Here is a 21,818-nt window from a genome sequence, read left to right as displayed (position 1 = left end):
GGTAAGACTGTGTCTCCATTGTTTCTTTGCCTTTTTGTTGTTGTCTATTATTTCTGTGTGGTGGTATTGTATGATTTCCCCCTCTATTTCTTCTTTTATTACATTATATATTTCAGTTCTGGATCTCTTGAGTGGTTACCATTAAGTTTATATAAAAAAAAAGTTTCATATTTAGAGTATTCCATTTTCTTCAGCATGCTTACTTTCTCCATTCCCATATTCTGGTTCAGGCCTTTACTGTCCACCCTTTAGTGTTTTGGTTGTCACAAATTATCCCTATTTATGCTGGTCGAATAGCCTCCTTCAGTAGTTCTTGTAGTGCGGGTTGTGTGTTAGAAAATTCCCTCAGGTCTGTATGTCTGGAAAGGTCTTTTATTCCTCCTTCATATCTAGAGGATATCTTTATTGGATATATTATTCTTAGCTCATAATTTCTCTCTTTCAATAGTTTGAATATTTTATTCCACTCCCTCCTGGCTTGTACAGTTTCTGCTGAAAAATCTGATGAAAATCTAATGGGCTTACCTTTGTAGGTTACTGTCTTCTTTACCCTGGCTGCCTTGAGGATTCTTTCTTTGTCGTTAATTTTTGATAGTTTGAATACAATGTGCCTTGGAGAATGCCTGTTGAGGTTGAGGTAATTAGGTGTTCTATTTGCTTCTTGGATTTGAGAATCCAGTTCTGTCCACAAGTTTGGGAAGTTCTCGTCAACTATTTGTTTGAATATACTCTCTGTTCCCTTCACTGTTTCTCCTCCTTCTGGTATGCCCATTATTCTTATATTGCTCTTTCTGATGGAGTCAGAAAGTTCTTGTATAGTTCTTTCATTTCTTTTAAGTCTCAAGTCTCTTTCTTCTTCCATCTATGTCATTTCCAGATTTCTATCTTCGATGTCACTGATTCTTTCCTCCATCTGGTCAACTCTACTACCTAAGCTGCCTATTTCATTCTTCATTTCTTTTATTGAGTTCTTAATCTCCAGAAATTCTATTTGGTTCTTTGTTAAAATTTCAATCTCTTTGGTAAAATGTTCATTTTGTTCTTTGATTGTATTTCTGAGTTCATTAAACTGCCTGTCTATGTTTTCTTTCATCTCATTGAGTTTTTTAAGAACTGCAATCTTGAATTCTCTGTCATTTAAGTAACATATTTTCATGTCTTTAAGTTCATTTTATGGAGACTTTTCATTTTCTTCCTGAGCTGTCTTGTTGCTTTGGTTATTCATGGCAATTAGTGATGTATTATTTCTCTTCCTAGACATCTACAGGAGTGGGTTGTGCAACAGGTTAATAGAAAGAGGTCTTTCTTTTGTTTTCCAGTACGTGTTGGTAGAATGTTTTATTTTCTCTCCGACTGCAGCCTTATATTCTCTCTCACACTGTAGTGTTATATTTTCTCTGCACTATTCAGGCTTCTCACACAATGGGAGGATTCCCTGGAAGGTGGGCTTTTCCTCTGCGAACAGTTCGCTTGAGTCATAGGGCACCACCTCCATGGGGGGATGTGAAGAGCTTATGATTTTCCAAAGCTCTTTCTGCACCAGATTCAGAGCCCATGTGTTTCAGCAGCTCTGTTTACTCCTTCAGGAATCCACCCAGATATATATGGACTGGGGCAGGGTGGGTTGAGAGGTGGCCCAGAGCAATGGTGACGACGACCACCACAGCCAATCCTGCTTCCACGGCTCTCTCCCCTTTGCCAGAACTAGTTGGGCTGCGAGTCCGTGTCTGTGGACCACAGTTCTCAGAACTGCAAATATTCTGTTCTTTTTATCTGACACTGCTACTGTTCCACTTCTAGCATTGGGCAGGTGGGAGCAGTGCGAGCTCTGGGAGGGTAGGGAGAGGATGGCTAGGCTCAGTGCCTAAGGTTTCCATTCTCTACTTGGAATTGAGGGCTTAAACCACCATTTTCAGTCTTCTACCCTCAGTCTTTGCTCCGAGGTCTCTGCCGTGAGTGTTGGGTTCAGCTGTGCTATGTGCTGTCCCCTTAGCCCTGTGGGCCATAAGTGGAGCCCTGGCAGTCTGAGTTTTCCCTCTCCCACAGCTGCAGTAGTTCCAGAATGCAGCTAGCTTGGAGCACCGAGCTAGGTCTGTGTCCTTTGCCCTCGTGGCCCCATCTCACTTCTCCCTTCCCTCCTCCCTGCTGCTTGCACAATTTGCCCACCTTTAGGTGAATTCAGTAGTGTGCCTCTTAGTCTTGCCTGTCTGCTGCACAGGGAGTCCTTTGTGGAGTTATAGCTGTTCAATTTGTTGTAAATTCCAGGGGAGATTTCAAGAGGCTTACCTCATGCTGCCATTTTTATCTTGGATTCCAATATAAAATATTGATGAGCATGTGGATCGACTAGAACTGTCATAGAATGCTGCAGATGTATAAATTAACACAATCCATTTTGGTAAATGGCTTGGCAGTATTTACTAAGGACAAAACTTATGACCTAGCAAATCATTCACAGCTATATCCGTATGAGAAATGCATGCATATGTTCCCAAAAGATGTGTACGAGAATGTTTATTACTATTTATAAAAGCCCCAATTAGAAATAACTCACTAATTGGGGTGATTACTTTGTAAAGTATATAAATGTCTAACCATTATGCTATTCACCTGGAACTAATATAAAATAATATTGAATGTCAACTGTAATTAAGAAAGAAAAATAAAAAAAGGAATAACTCAAATGTCCATCTACAACAGAATGGATTAATCTACTGTGGTAAATTCATGCAGTGGAATACTGCACACTACAGCAATGAGAATAAATAAAACATAACTATCTGGACAACATGGATGAATTTCGTAAGCATAATGCTGAGTGAAAAAAAGCCAAGTAGCATATACTGTGTGAATCTATTTATATAAAACCCCAAAGCAGACAAAGTTAATATATGATATTAGAAGTCAAGAGAGTGGTTACCCTTTGTGGGTGAGGTTAATTAGCTAAAGGGGAATTTTAGAGGGTTTTGAGATTCTGGTGATATTCTGTTTCTTGATCTGTGTGTTGGTTACTTAGGTGATTATTTTGTGAAAATTCATTCCACTGTCTACTTATAATTTGTATTCTTTCCTATATGTATATTATACTTTAATAAAAAAAATGAAACCTTTATAAGGAGACATTGAAGAAGACCTAATTAAATTGGGAGATGTACTGAATTGATCAATAGATCCAGTGCAATTCCAGTAAAAATCTCAGTAGGTTTTTTGTTTGTTTTTGATAAAACTTGGCAAGCTTATTTTAAAATTTATACAGAAACACAAAGCACTAAGATTAGCAGGGCCCACCTGAAAAAAGAACTAGGTGTAAGGATTTAGTGTGCCAGCTATTGTAAAACTATAGTAACTAAGATAGTAGGCCAATTGTATAGAATAGAGGGATTAGAAATAGACATTAAAATTTGGAAACTTGATATGTGACAGATAATATTTAATGTCAATGGGGAAAGGATGAACTTTTCAACAGAAAGTTCAGTTGGAGGCAACTGGTTATTTATGTGATAAAAATAGAACATTGGATATCTACATCCCACCATACACACAATAAATTACAGGTGGATTTTTAACCCAAGCATGAAAGACAAAACTATAAATCTTTTATAAAATAATATAGAAAAATATTTCATGATTCTAGGTTAGGAAAAACTTCTCAGACAAGACATAAAAAAGCTTGACCATAGAAAAAAGCTTAATAAACTAGATTCTAATAGCATAAAGACATGCCTCTTGTTGAACCTCTGTTTGAGCTGCTCTGGAGGACCACTGCATGTCTTTCATGAGGTGTTTCTAAGGCCACCAAAGTGAATTGCAGGTCTGTGTTTTAGCCTATGCTTAAAAATAGACCATCTGAAATACATTATACTCTGCCTATTGAGTAAAAATCCATCTGAGTTCTCAGTGATACGAAAACAAAAATATATTTTTAAAAATGTCTTTATGTCTATTTGATCTACCTTTGATTGATGATGGGGCACGAAAACCATCCATGACAATAGGGGTTTTTTCCATTCCTCATGTTTCTACTGCTTTTTCCTTTGTACTTTAATTGCCATATTATTTGGTCAGAGTAAGTCCATGCTGTATGATATTCACTACTGATTGTATCTTATAGCCACAGGCTGACTTTTTAACCATGCAAAACTTACTGCCTTAAATTCTACTTTGCCTGATATTACTTTTTGTTCCCATTTGGAGGATGGATCTTTGGTTCCTTTGTAGCTTTTTGGGGGGTTATTTTATTTTGGATGTGCTACCAATTATAATCAGTAAATCATTGCTCTTTGTCTTTTCAATCTAATTGAGAACTTGCTGGGTGGTTTTTAAATTTGAGGAAATTAAAGTTTTCCCCATTTCATTATTAATTGTGTTGCATGGCAGTGTTTCTATAATCTATTTTGTACTGATAAGAAATTTATGTTGGCAAGTTAAAAACATTATTGTTTGCCCAGCTGTCTATGCCCAGGTGTCTATACAATGAGCTACTAGACTAATCTTAAACATCAATTATCTTTAATTTGGTGCTTTGCCGTGTTAAAACCTATGCCCCATACTATAGCACTTGGTAATATTTGCATTACATTGTATTATTTTTAACATCTAATTTGTCCTGTGTTTCCAATTGGATTCTAAGTACTTTCTATTAATTAAGAATCATTATAAGACCCTATGAACTTAAAATATACTTTCTTATCAGATTTGACTTGATTATGCTTTACTGTTCTTACTGGTTTTAGCTTTTAGGTAGCAAACAGGGAAAAACCAAGTTTATTTCTTCCTTTCCTTGTATTTGATTTCATATATTCTGTAACCAGAGCACGATGGATTCTAAACACCTTCATTGCAAATATTTTTAAGACTGGACTGACTCCTGAGTAACTGCAGTTTTTAAAATGTCTGGAAGATTGAAATTTTCACTTCAGTGATATCAGGTGAGATCTGCTGATTTGTTTCAATGAATTAGGCAATTGTGGAAAGGCAGGGAGAGCAAGCCCTAATTCCAGCCCCACCCCTTACCTGTGAAATCAGCTTTCCCCCACCTAGATGCTGTACTGAGAATACCCAGACTGGCAATTCAAGCCTCACTCATGAGAGGAATTACAAGAGATGGCATGAAACACTCTGCTCCAAAATAACAAGGTTGTTTTTACAATGTTAAAATTGCCTAATAAAAACCTTTTTATATTGTTAATTTTGTTAATTATGAATTACCATTTCCTGGATAAAATCGAAACACATTAAATTCCATAATTCCTATGACAGTAGGAAAAATACAGAACAAAAATATTTTCTCCTGCATTTTTTTTTCTTTAAAGTTTATTGTGGCAACAATTGTTAGTAAGTTACATAGATTTCAAGTATACAATTCATTATTGATTATCTATATCTCACATTGTGTGTTCACCACCCAGCATTTATTATTTTTACCTTTGGATAGCCTAAGAAAAAAATCTTTATATGCTGGAGTGAGAACATTCCTCATCAGATACAAAGGAATCTCTAACCAAGTTATAGCAGCCTCTTATTGAATATACTTATGTTTTAGAAGATTATGGAAGAGAAAACCTTTTATCCATTATATATTTATAATGTGTTTATAGCCCTTCTACAGTACATGTTAGTTATTAGAGAAAAAAAGAGAGAAATAGTTCAGTACTTGGCCCTCAAATCTTTTAAAGCCTGGAAAGGAAGATGAAATATATTTCTAAAATATGTAAAAAGATCAAATAACAAAAGCTTAAAAACAGCTTTACATATTTTAATGGAGCTTTCTATTCTATAGAGAGCTAAAAAGTATTATTAAATCCCTAATGAAAGCTCACCTTTAAACATAATCTCTGATAATGATTTTGTGAGTGAATGCCCTTTAGTTGGTTTTCTTTCACAACAGAACAACTGTCAGGCTGAGGCCCAATAAGCATCTCCAGGAGGTGAAGAAAAAGCAGCATATCTCAGGGCACATCTTTCCCTCCAAGGGCCAAAGGCTCCTCCCAGCCATCAGAGCTTTGAGCCTGTGAAAGAATCAGTGATGGATGCCTGAATGTAAATGCTGGAACTGCCTTAAGAACATTACAGATAAAATGCTATTGGGAGTCAGGTATGAGTGCTAACCTGAAGCTGAAAAGATCTGAGAACTAGAGGTCAGAGAAACATTATGAATGAAGTTTATTGTATATTTTATTTCGTTGTCTTTTTTTTTGGCATGAATCAGTGGTTCTCAAACTTTAACTTGCGTGAGAATCACCTGGAGGGCATGTTAAACGATGGCTTACGGCCCCACCCCCAGAGATTCTGATCTAGTAGGTCTGGGTGGGGCCAGAGAATGTATATTTCTAACAAGTTTCAGGGGATGCTGATGCTGCTAGTGCAGATCAAGCACTTGGAGAAGCACTGGACTGGGGCATGGAGGTCTTCAGTTAAACGAGCAAGAAGGCTGCATGGCTAGTGAGTTCTGGGGTCATCTAAGTGCTTGGTATTTGTGGAATGCCTTCTCTCCCCTAAAGTGACAGGCATACCTGGCCCAATCAGCCTTTGATGGATTTCTGGAATGAAATGAACATTCCTAATAATTGGCCCTTTATGAACTTAGCTGGGTAGTATATAATTAAAATCCAGAGATAACCCAGAAACTTCACTGGATTCAATGCTGCAATCTTTTTGTCTAATCCAGTGTCCAATCTTTTGTACACTGGAAATGGAGAGAGAAAGAGAAAGAGAGAGAGAGAGAGAGAGAGAGAGAGAGAGAGAGAGAGAGAGAGAGAGACTTTTTTTCAGAATTTTTTCGTTTCCTAACTTGTTCCTGGATATATTGAAACTAGAAAGCAGAAAATGGTCAAATATATGCAACTAAAAGAACAAAAGAACAAAAGTTGAGTCATAAGTTGTAATCTTTCCTATTGGCTCTACCTTCTAAAAATCTGTGTGATCCATCTCTCCCTCCCCACTGCTTGATCCATCAGTCCCCCCTCACCTCTTTCCCTCCTTTACAGCAGTGCACTTCTGGGCCTACATATATGGTGTCTTTGTGTGCCCTCCAAATAGAAAGATCCTAAAAAGGGGCCCTTTCCTCTGAGCTGATATAGTCCACAGCCAGGAAAGCAGGGCTGGTGCTGTGTTTCAGTCCCACTCACCTCTTTAGCCAGCACCCTGGTCTAGTGCACAGGCTGCACAATGGCACAAGGCCCCAGCACACCCACTCTCTCCACATCTGGCGCCCCCAGTTGCCCCATCCACAATCCCTACCACCAACATGATCTTCCTCAAACTCCATTCTGATTGCACCTTGGTTTCAAAGTCTCCAGTGAGTATCCAGGCCTCACAGAGCACCAACTGCCGTACCAACACCCTTTATAATGTGAAACCTGCCTCTCTTTTCAGCTTCTTTTCCTGCCACCTTTTCTCATAATTCCCCAAATCAGTCAAATGGAGCTATTAAGCCTGGACATGCCACCCTCCTTTACTCCTGTGGCTTTGCACATATTATTCTTTTAGGGCAGAAAGCTTTTCATTTATGCCTCTCCCCCTTGTTTGTTCAGTCCATTTTTATTCATTAAAAAAAATAATTTCATGTGAAAGCAATATAAACTTATTTTAAAACATGGAAAATACATAGAATTATGGCAAACATTTCCATTAAAAAAGTAACTGTGGTTCACACTTTATTTTTCAAGGTATTTTCTATGCATGTATATTTATGGATCGTATCTTAAAATAGTCTGCATCATGCTTTTTTTGCCTAGTATTACTTTGTAAGCTTTCTTATCAATTTTTATAATGATTTGAAAACATCATCTTTTAATGACTGCAAAATTTTCACGTTTGTATATATATTATATATGTAATATATAATATATATTATACTATATATATATATTGGGGGTACCAAAAACGTATACAAGTGGACACTGGTCAATGTTGCTCAAACAGTAGTTCGCCATAATCAAAAGTGTCTGGATGTTGTTGGTAACCAACAACCTCTTGTCTGAGCACCTCTTGTAATTGCAGAAGTCAAACGTGACTTGTAGTCATCTTTTGTTATTGGCATATATTGACTATTACAATTTTAATAGTTTTATTCTTTCTTAAAATGTGTATATATATTTTTGGCACCCCCTGTATGTATGTATTCATATATATATATATGATTTGAAGAGTTTGTTTAACCTTTGTTGTGGTCATATAGATGGTTACCTTTCCATTTTTTTTTTGCTATTATTATATATAATGTTACAAAGAAAAGTTTTGCACATAACTATGCCAGCCCCCCTGATTATTTTCTGGGAGTGAATTCCAGAGTGGGATTGCTGGAACAGTAGAAAAGAACACTTTCAGACTCTTGCAATGCACTCTCAGGTTGCTATCAAGAAAAGGTGAACAAATGTACAAACTCACCAGGGGAAGGTGAATGTTCCTCTTACTTAATAACAGCCTCTCTGTTGAGTCATAATCTTTTTGTTTGGTCCTTCATAATTTGATTTTAATTTTCCCTTTCTCTAATTAGGCAGGAAATTTTCTACATTTATTAACCATATATGTTTCCTGTAAACCATCTGCTTGTATCCTTTGTACAGTTTTCAACTGGAGTCAAAATCCCTACTCAGCTTCAATACTTGACTTAAGCATCTCATGGTGCAGTTTGACAACCGCACAGAATACCCCTAATCCAGGCTTCTTTTTCTAACAGGACTGCATGTGCACATTAACTACTAACATTTTGATTCTCTACTGTAACTATTTACATGCCTGTCTCCCCACTGAACAATGAGCAGCTTATGGGCCAGCACTGAGTCTTATGTATTCTTTTCCTCAGCACCTAACCAACTGCCTGGCAAAGGTATGTGTCAATTAAGACTTATTTAATGAACTAATGAATAAGTCAATGAAGATCATTGAAGAGTTGACTTTTAACTTAACATGGATTTCATCAGGATAGCATATCTACATTTTGTATGAAACAGAAAGGATCACTAAGTCCTTGGATAAACCTATGCAAACTTGTTTAAAGTAATATAAATGCTAATCAAACAGCCTATGACAATCCACATGATTAAACTGTTAGAGAATGAAATACTGCTGAAAACTGTTTATTCAAAAAAGAAAACTAAAACTTTTTCTTGTTTTTATTTGGAGAAAAGTAAATCTTCTGTAAAATATTATAAAGTTATGTTTATTAGTTCATCTGGGGTCTTTTCAAATTATCTCGACAATTATCATACCACACCTTCCAAAAGGAGAGCACAAAGAAGATGCACTTCCTCTGACAATAAAACACTCATGTACTTACACAATAAATATACAAACGAAAGTTAAACTTTGAAAATGACTGCATTTTTCATCACGTCATACTCTCAACTTATAATTCACATATTTCTAATTTGGCCATTTCACAGTGTTGCTATGCAAAAATACCTCGCACATATGTACCCAGGTTAATACCATCACTGAGATAAAACAGAGGTGAAAAATGGGCTTGCTGCTAAATTGCAAATAAGGCAAAAGGCAAATCCTCTTGTCTTTGGAACAGATGGCTAAATGGGGGTCTCAGGTCTACTCAAATGTAGTCAGCTCTCCATTGCATGTATTGGGGTACAAAGGGACTCTAGAGATGCTGAAACCCCTGCTCATGTCCCCCATCTGTTCTTTCACTAAAGTTGAAAGTTCTTCCATGAGTTGGGTTTAGAGTCTCTTGTTTGTTTTAAGAACTGCAGCTGTATTTTCCTCACTTTTCCCTTTGGATCATAGTGTTGCTAAGCTTTGTAAACATTTAAATGTACAATTAAAGTGCTCAGTTGTGCTCCATCTGAGCCCATCCTGCTCCTGTCTGGAAAGTGCACAGCTCTCAGGAAACTCAGTAAAATCTTACTTCCTCCACAAAGAGCAGAATATGATTGTTAATAGGTAGAGGTTAAGGTCATTGCCACCACCCTGAGCTAAGGTTGACTGAGACCTGGCTGGGCTTTTTGAGGTGTGGAATGCCCTGATGCTTCACACAACCACAGGTAGTGAACACGGCTCTCTGGTAAGTCACACATCACTGTTTTTCAAAGAATCATAAATCCCTCCCCCAAAGAATTCATTAACATGATAAACTTATGAAATGGAGGTGCCAAAATTGAAACCATATTTTGTAGCCCACTCTAAAATTTTGATTCCCACTGACATCCCTGTTTCAATACACAAGAAACTGTAATTTAAAAGATAAAAATTAATTTTTCTTCTCTGGGTTGTGGGCATAGTCTCATCTTGCTTTGTGTCTACTTATTTATAGCTTTGCCTCTCCACATGAGGCAGTAAGCACCTTCCAGATGGTGGCTGTGGAAGGCCCCTCCGAACTCCTGATTTGGCTATATTTCCCACCTCACTCCTCTGAGGAGTCTCTATAATTTAGGCATATTTACATCAGTTGGCAAGGAAAATGATGAAATGGGTAATTATGGTATAAAGTAAACACATCAGCTTTCACTAGAAATGAATTAGGTAAGAAATTGTAACATCTATCACATAACTAGACAGTGATGTTTCTATTGGGTTTAAATAAAAAATTAGGGACACCAAGTACAAATGTCATAACAATTAATATCATCTCTTTAAGACCAATAACACTGCTTACAATATATGAAATTTTAGTCGCTATTAATAACCTGAAATGAAAAAATCTGCTGAACTGGTTCATGAATATAGAGTGACAATACATAGTTAAGATATCAAATACTTTTGAAAATACCTTTAGATGTTTTGTTATGGGAGATAACTTTTAAGGATTTAAGTTGTAAGATTTTTTTTTGTTGTGGTTCTTTGACAGCAAGTGTGATACATTCCTCAGCTTAACAGAGAGTGTAAAACATTGTCATAACCTGGATTCTATCTCAGTTCGGCAGGAATTGCTGTGACAATTTCTATACATAAGAGGCCTTATGAAAATCTTGTGGAAAAACATCCGAAATATTGATGTTCTGAAAATGATGAAAATCCAAGGGTCCACAATTGAGATCACAGATAGAAAACGCAAGGCACGGAGGTCTCCGACTTCAGAAGTTTCATTTTTCTTGACAGGTTTAAATGCTCCATAGTAAGCACGATACTGTTTTAAAGAAAAACATTCCATTATAATAGCGAAAGGTTGATGGCAGCAATACATTCACTTACTTCACTTAGGACACATTACTTTTCTGTAAGAGCATTGCAGCTCAGCTTGGAATGTTCAGTTTTGGTAAATTTATAAGCAGCGAAGGCCGCTGCAGCTGATGGGTGCAAGCGAGGTGCCTGGAAGTCACAGGGTCAACCTGGGAGGCTCAGTGGAGGTGAGAGACCTCATCTAAATCCCTGGAGGCTGTTCTATCTGCTGTGAGCACTGGAATGTCCAGGTCCCTGCCAGGCTATGCAGAGGAAGGGCTGAGGTGGGACAAATCCAGTCACTGAATCTTTTACAAACAGGGTCACTGCATCACCCCACTTCCATAAATACAGAGATTCTTTTCCATATTCTCTTCACTTCGCCTTACTTTCTTCTGCTTGCTTCCTATCCTCTCTGATTAGTTAGCTCAGAAATTAGTCACACTTTTGTGACATGTCACATGTATGGAGACCTCAATGAAACAGAAGTTTTTAGTCGATGTGAAGAGATAGGAAATACTCCAGTGAAAAGACAGGAGACTTACAAAAGGACCAGTTCAATTCATGTAAGTTATTTATTCTTAGCATCTTAGCATAGATGGTTACCTTTCTGTGGTCAACATCCTCTTTTCAGACTAGGAAAAAAAACACACATAGAAATGCAAGCCTACTTTCCTGTGCCCAGTGACTCCTCTTGTCCTCATCCTTCCTGAGGTGTCTGTGGCCTCCTCAGAGCCCTGCAAACTGCCTGTCCCGTGGCTTTTCCTGCCATTCAGTCAACTCTGCTGACTGGACAAGCACCACTACTGCCTCCCACTCCCTTGGAGACCAGCCACGTTTTCTTGATGCTATTATACTCCTTCTGCCTACTGAGATTCTAAATCCATAATGGAATAAAATGGACTCTAATGGGATGGAATATGCAAACTCAACATTTGTGGGAGGGGACATGAATAAGTGAACACACCAGACCCATTTAGGGCAATCAAGGAATATCTGCTGGAGGAGATGTGTTTTCCCATAATTGTTTCCTTATCTTTTTACTCTCTTTTCTGCAGAGCACTTCAGTAGGCTCAGCTACTCGCATCTACTGCACTTAAGAAGATATACTTATACCATGTCTGGAAGCCCACTCCCATCATCATTGTTTAACATTAATAGTAATAATAATGGCGAATGCCCATGTTTTCAGGCACTGTTCTAAGCATTGTACTTTGAAAACTTCATTTCATCCTCACAAAAATCCTATGAAGTATGATCATTATCTCCAGTTTACACATGTGGAAACTGACTGTGTGCCCAAACCCTGTCTCTTTACAAGGTCGACTTCAAATGTTACCCCCTTCAGGAAGCCCCTTTGAGGTAGTGGCTAAGCATATCAGCTTTAGAGTCCAACTATGTGGGTTAGAGGGAATGTCCTCATTGACTGTGTGACTTCAGGCAAGTTATTCCATTTCCTTCTCTATAGAATTGTACCTACCTTCCAGGATTGTTATGAAATTCGAATAAGATGTTATGAGTAAAACCTTGACAATAGGTCCTACCATATAAAAGAAGTCAATAATTAAATATTATTATTTTGTCAATTAGGAGTGACTCCTTTCCTTCTCTAAACTCCCTCCCACCCCTGGTATTTCAGCAGATGTGATGTTTTTCTCACTTTAGATCCCTGCAATGGATGACAGTGTCTTGAATGTTGTAGATAACGGATATGTGCTGAATGGATAACTGATGCCAATGGCTATGCACTTAAGCTGATTTAAAAAACAAAGCTTTATGTGACTTTGTCTTTAGATTTGCTTCTTTCTCCTCAAAGTGCAGTGCAGCAAAATATAATTCCAACTATTTCAGAATATTTGATTAGTTGGGATCTGGGTAACTGAATGGTACTCATGTAATTAAAACAAACCATTTTATTTCTATGCAGTATTTCTCCAAGTCAATTCTATTGCATATTGCTAGGTTATTTCTATTTTCAAGTCACTTGATTTGTGTTAGAAATGTATTGCTCTATACCTGGCCTTTCAATTTAATTTAATTTATTTTTATTTTTTTGAGTTTACTAAAAACACAACATAACTTCATTCATGACAGTGACCCGAAGTACGTATTCTATTAATTCTCACAAAATATCAATTTGAACACAATTTAGACTTTCAAAAAGTCTCTGTCAATCAATAGTATTCTTGAGGACATACTTCATACACTGCTCCTATAAGAGATGCTAAAACGACAAACCTCATAATATACACCTGGCATTTTTTAAGTAGTTCCATTTACAGAAAGAAAATCATTGTGAGAAGAACGCCCTCTGTTGGATTTAGGAGTCCATGAGAAAATGCTGTTGCCCACTCACTGGAGAATGATCTTGCTGGGATATTTCTGTTCCAGACGGCTCTCTGGATTCTAACGCCTTCCTCTATCCAGTCCATCCATCACAATACGCTAGACATTGTCCCCTGCTCTAGCCCTTTAAATCCACTTCAGACCCTGTCCCCTGGGCCCATCTTTTGCTTACCATCCCTTACTTGCCTCTAACCATCTCCTTTGGCAGGAGCATCCCACCCATTCTTTCTGCAGCAAAATGAAACACACACACACACACACACACACACACACACACACACACGAGTTATCAGTACATGTAGGATATCCTCTATCACTTCTCTGACTCCATGGATTTTGGTAAATGCAATCCCACAAGCTCATACTTATTTTTACCTGGCATCTAGACCTCTCAACTAACACATTTAATCTACACATGAACACCCTCTCTCGTCCACCCTCGGTCCCCTATCAACAACCCTCAATGCAAACTGTGGTCTCCTAAGGTAAGAATAACTTTGATGAAAATATGTTAGAGAATGTGTTTCATTAGAGAATGTGCTTCAAATTGACTCTGAAGCTCACCCCGCATTCGCTATACTTTCTTTCTACTGTATCAAATTGGAAATTTGAAAACTTAATCTAGTTAAGTATTTTGCTTTAATTCAGCATTACAGCAAAGTTAATTTTTAAAAATCATACTGCAACAAACTTTTCACTGGCTTAATGAAATATAATATTTATACTATGAGTAAGGTGTTGTTGTTGTTGTTTTTAAGTCTTTCCCCCTTCACGTACTGCCTTATTTTTTCCAGTCACTAGATCCATTCCTTAAAAAAGTGACTTTCAAAGTGTGGGGGTCTCCAATACCCTTTCAGTGTGTCTGTTGGGTCAAAACTACACTCATTAAAAAAGACGTTATTTGCCTTTTTCACTTTCATCTTCTCACAGGTGAACAGTTTTGCAGAGGCTATGTGACATGTGATGACATCAGCACCCCCATGGCTAATGGAATATGTGCTTGTGTATTCTTGTGTTTTCTAGACTTTTCCAATGTAGTAGGTTCAGGAAATACGTATGTGCATTTTCACCGACTGTTCCTAGTACTTCTGAGCTCTTAATATGCTTTTTTTTCTGTTTTATCTGCTATAATTTCTATAACTTTATTATCATTCATTTAATCATTCTGAAATCCCAAAGTTTCCCTTGCACCTTTGCAAAAACACAAGTACATGTTGATAATTTGTTTTGCAATAGTATTTTAAAATTTTTCTTATTTTTAATTTTTAATATGATAAATACTGATACATATAATGCATATAATAAAGCTTTTTAGGTCCTTAATTATTTTTAAGAGTAAAAAGGGGTTCTTCAAGTAAAACAAGTTTGAGAACCACTGCCTTAGAATATAATGCTATCTCCTCTGGAGACCATATTTCTAAATTAATTTTCTATGTCCAGTCGGCAATAATAACTGGAAATAATGATTAGTGATAATAGTGACACTCATTTTTTTAGGCGAGGCACCTGGTTAGGTTCTCTCTCTCTCTCTCTCTCTCTCTCTCTCCATATATATATATATATATATATATATATATATATATATATATATATATAATTTCATATATATGTTACTTCAAATCTTCATAACTATCTTACAGAACAAGTATGATTATCCTCATTTGACAGATGAGAAACCTGTGGTCAGAAAGGGTAAATAAGCCACTATCATCATTAATAAGTGATGCAGCCTGATCCAAATCCATGTCTATTGCTGAGGCCCTTATCCTTTCTAGAAAATGACAGTTCCTGTAAGAATGCTTTCTGTAAGAATGTTTGCATTGCATATCTTTGGAACTTTACAAGTTTTTTAGGGAATCACTTTTAAATCCATTATTTCCTTCAATTTTCGTAATCCCATATGAGTTATTTAAATCCCCTTAGAGATGTGTCTAAATGCAATGTTCTTTCCACTGTATTATACAGTGATTTTTTATTATTCTTACTAAAAACACTCAAACTCAGGACATGATATCCATGCAGTTGGCTCTTGTCTGCTTCTATCACAGCATAGGTAAAGAAGGCTGTTACTTTAGAACAGGAACTGCAGACATTTTCTGTAAAAAGGGCCAGACAGTAAATATTGTAGGTTTTATGGGCTAAGAGGCAAATAGTGACTATTCGGTAGGTACTTATATGATAAGAGAAAACACATTTCCACAACTTTTATTAATAAAATTAAAAATGTAATCATAATCATAATTAACTACAAATTTTGTAATACTAAGGAGAAAAATAAAAGTATATTTTTTCGTGGACTAATATTTGGCTTAATTTGGGTTCCGAATTTGTGTGTCCTGTCATCAAATTGATTGCAAATGTTCATTTGTGAAAACTATTAACTCCAGAGCTGTACAAAAACAGCAGGCAGGATGGATATGGCCTGTGGGCTGTGGTTTGCCAATTCCTGCTTTACAGTGTAGTTCTCCAACTGTGACCCGAGGTCAGCAGCTTCCACCACACCCGGTAACTTGTTAAGAATGAGAATGCTTCAAAATCATCTGAATCAGAAACTCTGGGGACTGGGGCCTAGTCATCTGTGTTTTTTAAAGTCCTGCTGATAATTCTGAGCATGGTCAAGTTTGAGAACCACTGCTAAATATCTGTACCTATACCGACATCTATTTATATAGATACAGATTTGTTTATTTACTTGGAGGCGTTCTGATCCTAACTCTGCCTGATGATGCTACTACAGACCACTCATCGCCCCTCCCACATTAAGGCTTTCATTTAAAGGAAAATCTCATTATATTTCACCTTCATCCACCCTTGACAGTAACATCCAAAATTGCTATGTTTCCATAAGAAACTTAACTTTCCAATTCACAGAAGTCTCAGGACTCCAAAGACATTGAATTGACAATGTATTTATAAAATGTTGTTCATGTGGAACAGCTACACTAGGGATGGGGGTTAGGGGAGAGGGAGAGGAGTAATACTAAAACAATTTTCTCAAACTTCAGCCACACTCGTAGGTGTCTTGGCGGGGAACCTACAAGGGAATATCTTCAAAACCATGAGGTAAGTTGCAACCCCGAGATAATGGCTTTCATGTCACCCTGCCTGCCAAGATTGAAACAAAACCAACCTGTCAAAACAAGTTATTGAAACGTCACCAGTGGCTGAAACGTACTTGCACATCTGCCTGTCCAAAAAGCCTCTCCGCCTTTATTACCTCTACCCTTCGCGGTAGTAGCACCAGAAACAGCATCCAGACTCCTCAAAGTTTTTTACGCACGAGGTTTTAAAAACCAAATCTATGTTTTTAGTCATGTACCTCTGCAAATGACTCTGGTAAGATTACATCTTCCCTTATTACCTTTCCACACCAACACCTGGGAGAACTTCCAGACGCCATCCGCCCATTTCTGACGCCACTAAAGTCATGGGCAGGTATAATGAAACAAAACATTAACTAGCTATCGGGAAGTAGGAAAGGACTCATATGCCAAGGAGAAACCAAGTTCTGTTCCTCAGCGTTCTGAAGCGCAAAAATAACAAATCTTCCCGGAGGGAAGCAGAGAGGAGGGGGTTCTGTCAACTGGAGACGTTTCACGGAGCTCAGGAGACACCATTGAACTCTGTCTTTCCCTTCCTCCCTCTGACTTTCCCTCTTCTCGCTCAACATATTGGGTTATACCTCTTGGGGCTGTGAAGGGAAAGAACCGGATCTGGGGAGCGCAGCAACAAACCCTCCTGGCTCTGGCTTTCATTTAAAGGAAAATCTTTCATTTAAAGTTTCTCTTGCGCCACGTCCAACACGCCCACCCTTCCCGCTGGGCACCCGCTGCCCGATGCGCTCCAGTCCCCCGCAGGCTTGGCGAGGAGCGACTCACAATTAAAGGCAGGGAGCACACGGTGAAGAGCACCGTCATGAAGGCCAGCAGCAGGAGGTGATCCATCTCCTCCAGGGGCTGCGGGGTCGCTTCCTTGTCCCCGGCGCTGGGCTCCGCACGCTCCCTGGTCCCGGAACGCGGGAGCCGCTGCAGCCGCCGGTGCATCGCGTAGAGGTTGCGCATGGCGCCCACGTTGCACAGCACGATGGCGAGGACCAACACCGCCATGAGGCTGGCGTAGAGCACTGAGTAGCCCAGCACCGACAGCGAGCGCTCCTCATGGACCATCTGGATAAAGCACCAAGTGCCGGGGCAGTACTGCACGAACTTCCCGAAGCCCGCGAAGGGCAGCGCGCAGAAAGCCAGGCAGAAGGCTCCCACGACGGGCGCCACCAGCGCGCCCCTGCGCAGGGTGATGTGCTGTCGGTAAAAGAAGGGGTGCCCCAGGGATAGCCAGCACTCCACGGCCATGGCCAGGAGCTGCAGCGTCGAGGCGAGCCCGAAGAAGGACATGATGAAGGCGAAGGCTTCGCACAGCGAGGGGCCAGGAGGGGGAACCAGCCCCCACAGGCTCCGGTTCTGCGAGTAGGCCGCCAGCACGAAGGGGCTCACCAGGGACTTGCCCAGCAAGTCGGTGACAGTCAGCCCGCACACCAACACGTAGAAGACCGATGGCGGCGGGCGCGGTGAGCGCAGCGGGCACGACCCCAGCCCCGAGCGCGCCAGCAGCCCCAGAGCCAGCAGGTTGCCCAGGAGGCCCGCGCTGAAGAGCACCCAGCCCACTGTCGCCGCGTAGTCCTTCTCCACCGAGGTGATGTTTTGGCAGCGGTAGAACGACGGCATCATGGTGGGCGGCGCGGTGGGCCAGAGTGGAGGCTGCGGGAGGGCCAGGACCCCGGCGTCCGGGTGCGGAGGAGAACCCCGCCGCTCCATGCGCGCCTCGGGAGGAGAGGCTGCGCCGCTGAGGAAGCTCCGCGGGCCGCCGGGTGTGCCCGACAGCCGGCACCTCCTATCTAAACTCTCAGGTCACACCCCTCCCGGAGGGGCGGGACGAGCTGCTCGCTGCGCACCCGGCGCCGGCCCCGAGGAGCGCGGAGCAGCCCAGCGAAGAGCTCGACCCCGACCCCAAAGCTTCTGGTCCTAAGGAGAGGCAGACCCTCATGCTCAGAGTCGGAGAGAAAGAAGGAAAGTGGCCAGATCCCGAGCACCCCGGGTCAGCACTTCCTGCGAGGCAACAGAACTACTGACATGGAGGGGAAATTAAGCAACAGCTACCAGGGAGGAAGGTATTGCAAAGAAGTGGTGGAGGAACTCTGGTGGTGTCCAAGAAGAACGCTGAAGATGAAGGCATTGAGGAGGCTGGGAAAGGCTTACCACCTAGTTTTTGAATTAGTGGGTTAAGGAGGGTATAAAGGTAACTAACATTTGCATAACACTTAAGCCTTAGTTCAAACTCTCTTCTTGATCTGTGCACCAATGAAAAATGCCCTTCATTGCGTAGGTGAGAAAACCGAAACCTTGGAAGGTTAAGTGATCTGCCCTAGGTGACAAAGCTAGTAAGTGGCAAAGCTGGACCAGAAACCTGGATCTTATATTTATAGAGCCGGTCAGTATTGGCTTCTCCTCCCAAAAGGTTGGCCAGATTTCCGGGAAGTGGCTGCAGGGAAAACCAAGGGAGATGTTAGCTCTGGGTACGTGAATTACAGTGGGAGGAGTGTTGTTAAGAGCTTTAATGCTGTCATCAAATAGACCTGGGCTCAAGTCCTAATTCTGCTACTCACTGCCTGTGCGACCCCGAGGGCCTTGCTTAACCTCTCAAGAAGTAACGTCTAGCCAACCTGACTGGCTCTTTCGAGGCATAGGGATAACATGTAAAGTGCAGACGCATAAGAAGTGCTCAGTACAAAGCAATTGTCAGGATGCTCACCAGTTTTAGGACAGCTGTTTTAGTAGCTGATGTTTAACTGCAGTTTTTAGCATAAATTTTGAAGCCAGAAAACAGTAGACTCGATTTAGAGCGTTCTCACGCTCTAAGTTTGTGACTCCTAGAATACATTTCTTCCCTTCTGACCTTTGACTGGGCTGTGCCACAGAGGCAAGGGAGTTCATTATGATAAGTCTGATTTATTTCTGTAATTATCACTCGATACCCTGGGATAGACAATAGCTTTGTGCGTGGAATTTGAGTGGGATGACTGGGGCCATAGTATGTGAGCAAATAGAATATGCCTTGGCTTGAAGAAGCTCATTTCTAGGCTGAGTACCTGTTCTGATGGACAGACCCAGGGAGAGAATAAGATCCTTGAGCTTTGAATGTGAAAGCCTTAAGGGTAGCCAGAGAGCCTGCCTCCATACTGAAAGCCTGGCCAATAATTCTGGCCACCAGATGGAGACAAAGAATCCAAGCTTTGGAATTAGATAGTTCTGAACTCTACCAGTAGCTGTGTGACCCTGCAATCCCTCTGAGTTTGTTTCTTCATAAATAGGATATGGGACTTATGCTGATGTCACAGTGTTGTGAAGTTGAGAAAGCATAAAGTGTTATAGAGTAATAGTAATAATAAAAGTGAAAATTTATAGGCCCTTATGCTGGGCACTCTCTAATCCATGCACATCTATTCGCTCAATTAATAGAAGGCTTTCCACACATTAGTTCCCTTGTCTTCTACCTTCTCCCTCTCATCCCCGCCTCCAGCCCCTAATGAATGATGATGGGCTCAGAAGAGCCCACTTGAGTTAATGAGGTGAAAGAAAGAAGGCCCTATAACCAAAAGACACAAGGATCTGATGAAATCTGAGATCTCTCCAGACACACACACACACACACACACACACACTTACAATTTACACCAATTACAGGGTGTTCACTGTTTCCTGAAGTCCCACTATGGTGCCCAGAAAAGGCCCAGTAGACTCGAGCTTAAGAATCTTCCTCTAAGGACACTGTAGGGGTGTTCTCTGAAGTGTACCTACACCAGTTCTTTGCACCCTTATTTTTGTGTTACAGCTACCTCACCTCCATACTCCTTCTAAGAGCAGCACAGGGAGAGAGGAGCCCAGGACTGTAAACAACTTTTTCAAAATAACTCCAAAGTGTGACTGAAGGGACAACTGTGGCTCTCTGACATGGTTTATATATGTCATGCTTCAAAGTTAGTGGTCTTGAACGGGTACAATTCAGGAAACCACATGTTTCCTCCTGGTCAGTGTAGCTGGCATTTACCATGGGTTTCCGGCTGTTTTCCTGCCTGCTTTGCTCTTGTTCACCCTGCTCTGTTCTCAGGCTTAAGTTTGGGGTCTCCTGTCCCTCCTCCTAATAAATCTTATTTTACAGCTTCACTATTCATCCAAGAAAAGTATCATTTGTTCATACATCAAGTATGTTTTTTGAGCTCTTACTTTGTGCCAGGCATGGGGTGGGGAGTGTGGGCACTGAGGAGTATACAGTAAATAAAGGAAGGCAAATGTCATTTCATGTGACTTTTACATGGTTATAAATTTTACAGTGGTACCTCGGTTTTCGAATGTAATCTGTTCCGGAAGACCATTCGAGTTCTGAAACGTTCAAAAACCGAGGCATGATTTCCCCATAGAAAGTAGTGCAAAATGGATTAATCCGTTCCAGACCTTTAAAATCAACCCCTAAAACTGCAAATTTAGCATGAATTTTACTATCTAATGATACCATAGATCCATAAAATTTACGGCGTTCGTAAACTGAAATGTTCGTCAATGGAGATGTTCGAAAACCAAGGTGCCACTGTATATCAGCTTTCAGAGTAACAAAACTAAGTTTTTTTCTTCAGAGGGATTTTTTTTTAATTGGAATGGCAAAATTGTGGGTTGATATTTTCCCGTTTCTTTTATTTATACTTTATTTAATTTTTTAAAAATTTTCAATTAAAGTTGACACTCAATACAGTGGTACCTTGGTTTTTGAACCTAATTCATTCCAGAAGACCGTTTGAGTTCTGAAATGTTCAAAAACAGCTGACAGCTAGGCCTCAGGATCTTGCATTCAGCGGAAGCCGCGTGACATGTTCAACTTCCAAGGTGTGTTCTAAAACCGAAGCATTTACTTCCAGGTTTACGGCGTTCATAAATCAAAATGTTGGTCAATGGAGACGTTCGAAAACCGAGGTACTATTGTATTATATTAGTTTCAGGTGTACAGAATAGTGTTTAGACATTTATATAACTTATGAAGTGATCCCCCTGACTAGTCTAGTACCCATCTGACACCATACATAGTTACTACAATGTTATTGGCTATATTCTCTGTGCTGTACTTTACATCCCTGTGACTATTTTGTAACTGCCAATTTGTACTTCCTAATCCCTTCACCTTTTTCACACAGCCCCCCAACCCCTCTCTCATCTGGAAATCATCAGTTTGTTCTCTGTATCTATGAGTTTGTTTCTGCTTTGTTCATTTATTTTGTTTTTTAGATTCCACATATAAGTGAAATCATACAGTATTTGTCT

The 21,818-nt window shown here is 39.9% G+C and overlaps 1 protein-coding gene across 1 annotated transcript; it reads right to left on the bottom strand.

The window, feature by feature from the left end:
* Positions 1-990: 990 nt before the first annotated feature.
* Positions 991-19,531, bottom strand: PTGDR (prostaglandin D2 receptor). Its single transcript, XM_019725839.3, has 2 exons — positions 17,334-19,531; positions 991-11,077 (listed from the first exon to the last, which is right to left on the bottom strand). The coding sequence occupies exons 1-2, from the start codon at positions 18,264-18,266 to the stop codon at positions 10,844-10,846; spliced, it is 1,167 nt and encodes a 388-aa protein (XP_019581398.2). The 5' UTR covers positions 18,267-19,531; the 3' UTR covers positions 991-10,843.
* Positions 19,532-21,818: the final 2,287 nt, after the last annotated feature.

Source organism: Rhinolophus sinicus, chromosome 3 (genome assembly GCF_057876585.1).
Source record: "Rhinolophus sinicus isolate RSI-liver-muscle chromosome 3, RSI-T2T, whole genome shotgun sequence".
Lineage (NCBI taxonomy): Eukaryota > Metazoa > Chordata > Mammalia > Chiroptera > Rhinolophidae > Rhinolophus > Rhinolophus sinicus.
The sequence above is the reverse complement of the archived record's forward strand: the minus strand, read 5'-3'. Positions and strand labels throughout refer to the sequence as shown.